This window comes from Medicago truncatula, chromosome 3 (assembly GCF_003473485.1).
Source record: "Medicago truncatula cultivar Jemalong A17 chromosome 3, MtrunA17r5.0-ANR, whole genome shotgun sequence".
NCBI lineage: Eukaryota > Viridiplantae > Streptophyta > Magnoliopsida > Fabales > Fabaceae > Medicago > Medicago truncatula.
This window is the reverse complement of record NC_053044.1, coordinates 55,434,259-55,442,930: the sequence shown is the minus strand read 5'-3', so window position 1 is coordinate 55,442,930 and position 8,672 is coordinate 55,434,259. Positions and strand designations below refer to the sequence as shown.

Here is an 8,672-nt window from a genome sequence, read left to right as displayed (position 1 = left end):
AAGTAGCAGAACAAGAAGTAAATAAATGAAATACATGATGAGAGCATCTAAATCTAAATTATAAAAGGGGACTAATGGTATCAAAATGTAGGACAACCATCAGTAACTATGCCTTTAGCAGTAGGACATGTAGCAAGAGGACAATGCTCATCTTGTCCCCACCAATTCAAACTTATACCACCACTACTAACCGTAAAGTATAGAAGAGTAGTCATGAAAGCCAATCCAGCATCTAAAGCAGCAGCAAGAATATAATTGTATCTCTCCCACCACTTCTTACGATATTTGTGGATAAAATAGTTAAATATAACTGCAACAGTAATCCATGAATTGAAATTCACTGTGCTAGCTGGTGGCATACTTGCAGTTGCACCAAGCAGAACAGGAATGTGAATGTATGATATCCATTTTTGACTGGGAAAGGCTTTTATTAGGGCCCATATGATTATTGGGCTCAGTAGTCCAATTAGGAAGGCCCAGTTCAGCTTTTCGTAGTTTCCTAGTGGCCCAAAAATTCTTCTTGGTCCCACCAAACCCCATATAACGGAGGCATCAAAGAACACGTTGTCATTTGGGCATGTCCATGGACTACCTTTGGGAAGTTGATCTTCATGGCATATGTTCTTTATTGAACCTAGCAACCACCATGCCACACCAACATCCACTGTTCCAGCTATAAGAGTACCTAAAATCTGTGGCATCAATTTTACGAGCATCATTAGTATTCACCATTTAAAATAACTATGAAAGGAAATAGCCTGAGACAATATACCTGAACTATGAACATTGACCTTGGTGGGATCTTCATGTAATGTCCTAACTTGAAATCAGATAAAAAGGAAATAGCTTGAGACATACTCATATACCCGTAGGTCTTGAAGCAAACGTTGGCTATTGGTCGGCCGGGTAAAATCACACCCATAATGTACTCAGTAATAACATTCAAACCTGGAGTCTGTAAATAGAAAAGGGTACGTAGACAGTAAAAACAAGACCATGTTATATATATATATATATATATATATAAAAAATGAGGGAATGAAGCGTACGTACCTGATTAGTGGTGGCAGTTATGATGGCAACGGGAAGAGTAAAAATGAGTGCAAGTCCAGAAGCAAAGATGAGAGCCCACCATGGCATTTGTATCTCTTCTTTCTTGAAAATACACAATGCAAGTGCAAGTAAAAATGAAACCACAAGCGTAACATGAAACCACCAATTAGGTATGTCTTTATACTTCTTCATCAATCTTGTGTGAATGTCTTCCTTTCCAGTTCGGGAAGATTGAAGTTGATGATATATATCTCTGCAGTTAGTTAATTTAATCAGCAATAGTAATTTAATTCCACAATTTGAGAACTATATATGCAATGTAACTTAACCATAACTTACTTTCCATTAAATATGGCAACGTGAGTGAGTGTAGAGACAATGGCAGCAAAGCCAATACCATAGGAAATAGAAAAGAAGATACTCATATTAATGTGACCTTGATTATTATATGCATCCATATCTATCTCAAACTTGTTGTTCACAATAGCTGTCACATTGTATCTCACACCTTGAGCACTGAATAGTTCATTAGAGTATATGGGGAAGTTTTTGGCATTATAGAGATTAAATCCCCAATAAGCCGTTGGAATAAGAATGTAGATTAATAAAATGTAGCCAACAAGGATGTTAACCGTTGCAAAGATAGGGGTAACAAGTGGATTCCCAAGGAATGAAGCAATAGTGGTCCAGTCAAGAGAAAAGGAACCCAAACCAAGGCCATTCTTCCCAGATCCAATTTGATGTGCTGTTACTGAATTAGGGAATATCCAACAAACCCATGAAATAATTGATAAGGTGGCAAAGAGGTAGCCTGGAACCACATACCATGCAAAGCTGCACATAAGTGCAATCAAAAAGAACTTCCCTTTTGACATGCGATTCTCATCCTTTTCATGTAAAGTCCTGCCAAATATTTTAGATATGTGTTATATTTCAATAATGATACAGTGATCATCATATAATGAATTTAAACAACAGTCCAAACCAAATTAACAACATTAAGGCATGTATTTCCTTAAAAAAAAAAAAAAAAAACTTAGGTCCTATTTTCAAGAGAAATAATACCAGTAGAAAATATGCACCAATTGATATAATAATTAATTATATATTTGTTATTTTTCAAATGCGTATATTGTTTATAGAATAATATTGCCCAGGGCCGGTCTAAGGGCCAAGCAACCCAAGCAAGGGTTTTAGGCCACACAATTTTGGATGAAAAAAAGGCCTCGAAAGAATTAATTTTGTTATAAGTATATTATATGACATATAAATTATAGACATTTGCATAGCTTAAATTATTACCAAAAAAGTCTCAATTGCTCTTGGTCATGAATTCAAATTTTGGTGGTCTCCACAAAATTGATTTTTATTTAAATATTTTGTTAAAAAAAATATTTTTAAAGGGCACATTAAATTTTTTGTTTCAGGCCTCTTAATCTGTTTGACTGGCCCTGATATTGCCAATTCATATGATAGTTGCATCTGGTGAAAAAAAAGCTTTTAAAAATTAAAATTAATAATATCTTATTTAAGATCGGAAATGAGTCACACATGTGAAATGAATTTGCTTTATTGTCGATCGAAAAAGAGTTGTTAAACGAAACTGATAATAATAATTTAAAGGCTTAATGATGTGTTTCGTCCTTGCAATTAGACGTCATTTAAAAATTAGTCCCTGTAATCGCTAATCCTGGCAATATACCCTTGCATTGTTTAATCATTTAAAATTTCTTCCTTTGACCAACTTAATCACCACCAAGTCATCAAATTAGCAAAATGACATGGGAATGGACAAAAATACCCTCGTCTTTATTATGAGAAGAAGATGAAGACAGGGGTAAAAATGTCATTTCACGAATGAATGACGAGGGTATTTTTGTCCATTCCCATGCCATTTTGTTAATTTGATGACGTGGTAGTGATTAAGTTGGTCAAAGGACGAAATTTTAAATGATTAAACAATGCAAGGGTAAATTGCTAGGATTAGCGATTACAAGGATTAATTTTTAAATGACGCCTAATTGCAAGGACAAAACACATCATTAAACCTAATTTAAAAAGTTTGAAAAGTGAAATTTTGAATAAAAATATTACTCTGTAAAACAAATACTATTAATATTATTTTTTTTTAGACCTCATTTTAGATTTTTCCTTGAGCCTCAATATGTGTTGGACGGGCTCTAACATGCATGGTGTATACATACATTATCATTTCTTATAATTATCGATTTACGATTATTTTGGTCTATAGATAGATGACAAGTGCTCTCAAAAATAAAAAAAAATAAAAAAAGATAGATTACAAGTAACACTAAATTAAACTCGCACATTTAAAGAAAAAAAAAAATCCTAAATTCAAATTCAAATAACCACAAAAAATGGTAACCTTAACAATCTTCGTGTTGCCAAGTGTATATATTAGGTCTTACACAATTTCAATTTTGTTATCTTTACTATTTCTTTATATAAAAGAGAGTTAATTATTATTTTTTAAAAGGATAAAAGGGATTTATCATGTAGCACTATTTATTTTGTTGACAGCGTATTATTTACTATTTATAATGTTTTTTTTAGCAAAACATCATTTTAAGACATTGCGTCAATTCGTTTCTATGCATTTTCAGGGTTGTAGTCTCTATCTATTATAGTATTTTTTTTATTCCTCCGATATATTCTCTAGACGGCATACTTTGAGACAATAAACATATTCACACAATTGGTATACTCCTCGTGAATTCAGGTCACACAAAAAAATTCCTTGCTAATGTTAGATGCGCAAATTTGGAGGGTTGTTCAGAATGGAACAAAATCAATAAATTAAAACCCATAGGTATAGCATATACTATACTACTACATATTTAAGGTATATATCTTAATTAATATATTAAAGAATCGTATCAGCTAGTTAACTGTACCTGAACAAAGAAACTTGCATTAAAGTGGATGGCCACCACATCTCCGCCGGATCCACCACGTACTTCCTCATTATCCCAGCCCATCCATACCCTAATACCTGCATGCAATCGCTAGTTGTCATATTCTTTTCCAATGTATTTATTTAAAATAAAACTCACATAGCATGTATTTTAAAATGCTTTTAATGATTTTAAACACACAATATATATACACCATTATTGAATTGCTGCATGTATAAAATACTTTTAAATACTATTAACAAAGAAATCGAGAGAGGCTTAATTACCTGCGTAGTGAGAACAAGAATCCAACTGGTAAGAAAGGTAATCTTCCTGTAATAAAATACACGAATGATATCAACAATACTGAGAGCATAAGCAGTGCCACTCCCAAACGCAGCACCAGCATTTGCAAACATGGAAATAAGCACGTGCTCTTTCACGTTAAAAGGACCCGGATTTAACGAAAACTCTCTCTCTCCAAAACCAATGATCCGAAACTTTTTTGTAGGAAGCACCTTAGCCATGAATCGACCAATAGGAAGCGTTGCAACCTGAATTGTTATCATTGTAACCGTTAATGGTTGGGTTCTGTAAATGAAAAATGTGTTTATGTAAGAAAGCAACACCACCGAGATAATTCCCATCGTCCACATACGGAACGTCCATATCGGGAGGTTCTGGTCATCCTCGTTTGACACCACCGCCCGAACCTCCTCAATAGGTGAAACGTCGTCCTCGATAACACCGTAAGCCATGCTACGTTACGTGTTTTTTTTTTTTTTTGAGGGGAGCTACGTTACGTGATTGTGCACAACAAAAAAATAGTATTAATGGCTCATTTGTCTCTCAGGCTTCCATTTTTTCCACACTCATTCTTCGTTTTGCCCCTTCAAATCTGCAATTTATATCGCTACTTTTTTTTTAAGGGGCTGTTTTTTTGTTTTTTTGTTGTTAGTTATTTTTGTATATTATTTAATTAAATTCTTTATATTGAATTGAATACAATTAAGTCTATCTTTTTTTTTTTTTGGTCAGGTAGCCTAGTGGCTAAAAATTCACTTTTAAAGTGAATAAGTAGGGTGTCCGGGGTTCGAACCCCGGCCCCTGCATATAATAATACATTGTCCCTGCCAACTGAGTTATGCTCACGGGGACCAATTAAGTCTATCTTTATTTTCCTAATACGGTGATTTTGAGTGTGAAATGTGAATAGAGACGTTTATTAATTATGCATTCATTTTTCATTTGTAGCAGTGTAGACCAGTATCCAGCTGGATAGTGTGTCTTTTTCTTTGAATATTTATTTACTTTTTCTATACGGATATATTTATGTTTGCTACTTTTTTGAGTAATTTCTTTGTTTAAAGTTTTTCAAACTTAGCTTTCATATTTCATTTCTAGCAATGTACTAAACCAGTATCCAGCTGAATAGGCTATATTTTTCTTTCAATATTCATTTACTTTTTATACCAATATTAATTTACTACCATACTCTTTTTTTATGATTCCTTTGCTTAAACTTTTTCAAAAATTTATATTAATGTTTTTAAAGTTTACCATTAAATTTGCAACTGTTTCAAGGAAATGTTCTGAGACCATCCACAATGCAGCACCCCATTTGGGTGCTTAAATGGGTCCCGACTGTATATGCCATGCGTTTTATAATTAATACTACCTAATAAGCACACAATCTCTCCAATCCAGCATCTCAAAATAACTATTTATTGGATCACAATAATAACTCTATATCATTAAATTTTAATAATAATTTATATACTAATTCATAATTATATAATTTTAAAATGTTGTAGTAATTTAATTATAAAAAAATAAAGTAATTAAATACACGATTTTTTTAAGGAGTAATTAAATACAAGAATTGTCAACTGCTAATTGTGTAAAATTTTCAAAGGCTATATGCTACAAGCAAATTCAAATTCAACTATTATTTACAACTATTATATAATTTATTTTTTAATATCAAATTAATACAATAATTGAATATAGAGAAAAAAAATATAATTAATTAAACATGTGGGATCCATGAGTAATAGGAGAGAGAGTGTGCCTATAAAAGCATCCATCCTTATAAGCATCATATTCATTGATGTCACAATGGGAGTGCCTATTTAAAATGGTGCTAAATAGGGGAAGGACCCCTTGTAGATGGTCTGATTCTTGCTATAAGCAATTGTTTTTGCCAAACAATTAATTTTTTTGATTTCATACAAAAGAAGTGCATTTCCATAAATGTTCTTCATTGAAAATTGTTTTTAGAATAAAAGAGTCCTTGCGGTTGAGTCTAGCAGAAGGATTAGATCAAGCATTCACAACATAACAAACCAAAGTTTGAATTTCGACTAAGAGAGTTGTTCATGCATTTAATATCCAACAACGTTTAGGTGAAATAAAAATGAAATAAAAGGGTCATTTTTTTTACGAAAATAAAAGTGTTATTAGAAAATATAAACACCGACAAAAGAAATTACTCATTTCATCCCACAATAATTGACATACTTGCAAGACATATTTTGGTAGATATAGGAGTGTGATTGTTGCCTATAAACTACTCTTTCTTGACCTAGAGCCACATTTTTGAGGCATTGTCGTCTTTGGATTCTTGTGCAAAGCCCTCTCGGTTTTATATACGTAAAAGGTGGATCGACAGATAAAAAGGTGTAGGTATTTTATAAACTACTTGATATGTCTCACATATTAGATGTCATCTTTATTATTTTTCTTTCTCCCAAATTATTTGTCCCTTTTTTGTAGTAAATTATTTGTCCTTTTTATTATATCAAAACAACGTTTATTATTATTTTTCACTAACATACTCTTTTTTTTTGCATTTCAATCACCTAACTACCACACTAACTATAATTAGTATATGTGTTTTAGCTTTTGAAACATATTTTACCATTAAAATCAACATCGCTGATATTTTATAAATAACTGTATAAAACTCAAAATTGACATCTAATTTATGAAGGAGTGAGTTACTTTGACTTTTTTCAAGTAATGTTCAACTTTTTGTGTAGAATCGTTATTATATTTAGTACTGGTCAAGATTCATTGCACTTATTATTAAAAAAATTATATTTGGTTTTGACTTATAAACTTGTCTCAATTACAATGATATTTGAAAATAACAAAAAAAGATATTTAATATTTTGATTGCAATAAATAATTTGATTTCTATTTACAAACAAAATCCCTAACTAGAAATTATTTGACCGTAGGTACAACCATAAATGTGCCTCTAACTTTCACTATTGACCCAGACGAGGCGTCAATTATGTATGTCGTAAATTGAGGGATGTGTCTATGAGACAAAAATCTAGTGAGTGTCACTAAAAGTTTTAATATCTACCTACACTCTATCCTAAAAAAATCATGAATTTTATATATTGTAAATATTTTTTGCGTAAGAAAAAAGTGAGAAAAGAGAAATATATAGGTGAGAAAGAGTGTGAAAATAGAGAGAAATCAGTAATAAGGATTAGGTGTGTTGATTGGTACACTCGTATAAGAGATAGATGAAAGAAATAAGTGTTGATTATTTTGAAAGTACCAAAATATTCTTGAATAATAAAAATTCCATCAAAATTATCTAATATTTGTGAAATTGAATTAATTTTATTAATCTAAACTGTTATTAATTTATATTATTGAAATTATTATTTTATTTCAAATAATATTTAGATTAATTAATTTAATTTATGAGTTGAATTTAAATAATTAATTTTACTTACAAATGTTTTTTTCAAAAAATAAAATCATGAAGCAAAAATGAATTCTTGTACTCCCATTGTCTACACTGATTGATACTCTATTTTTTGACAATATAGACTAATTCATCTTATTTTTTGTTTTACAATATATACACACAAGAAAATATGCTTTTTGACAGAGATGAGACCCTTGGAAAACCAACATTTGACAAGAGTTGTGTGAATTGCAAGATTTCATGCAAAATGGCTCGCCACAAACTTTTTGTGAGGGAAAAACCCCTATTTAAGGATGTGTTAAATTGTCAAGGTGACTCCTTGCAAAAACCCTATCAAACTTTTTCATATTTAGAATGTCACACAATTTTTGTGAGGGGCATAGACCTACCAAATATTGAATTTTCAATTTTTAAAAAATTAAATATATTTAAAAAATTGATTTTGTACAGAAAAGTAATAAAAATACTATTATTAATAAAAAATAACTTTATTTTAAAAAATTGAATTACTTTTTTAGATTACTTATAAAAATGCAATCACAATTAATATTTTAATTTAAATTATTTTAAAAATTGTTGTGAAAGAGGAACAATAAATAGAGTTGGGGCCCAAGCTACACAAGAGGGTCAATAACTTTGGCAAATGTGGCAGATATGCATTGACAATGTTGCGATTAAGAGAGAAAATAGTACCGAAAAATTGTAAAATAAGATTATTAATAAGCGAATAGAGTTTTTATCACAATATTGAAGCTTTCTAGTTTATTCTTAGTCAAATAATGAGAAAAAGTACTATGAAGGAAATTGGAGGAAGAAAGAAAACATGACAAGAAAGAACTATGTCATTTTAAAAATTTATGATGGATGAATGAGGACGAAGAGCGTTGAACATAATTTAAGCTGATTTTGCCCCGAGGGTTTTGCAAGGGGTTGCCCCTCGCATACCAACATGTCAGAATGTTCAATTCACAGTG

General features: G+C 31.1%; 1 protein-coding gene across 1 annotated transcript; it reads right to left on the bottom strand.

Annotated features, from left to right (window-relative positions):
* Positions 1-14: 14 nt before the first annotated feature.
* LOC11426003 (oligopeptide transporter 2) lies at positions 15-4,851 on the bottom strand. Its single transcript, XM_003603657.3, has 6 exons — positions 4,256-4,851; positions 3,969-4,066; positions 1,393-1,956; positions 1,054-1,306; positions 773-955; positions 15-692 (listed from the first exon to the last, which is right to left on the bottom strand). The coding sequence occupies exons 1-6, from the start codon at positions 4,724-4,726 to the stop codon at positions 81-83; spliced, it is 2,181 nt and encodes a 726-aa protein (XP_003603705.1). The 5' UTR covers positions 4,727-4,851; the 3' UTR covers positions 15-80.
* Between the last annotated feature and the right edge of the window lie 3,821 nt (positions 4,852-8,672).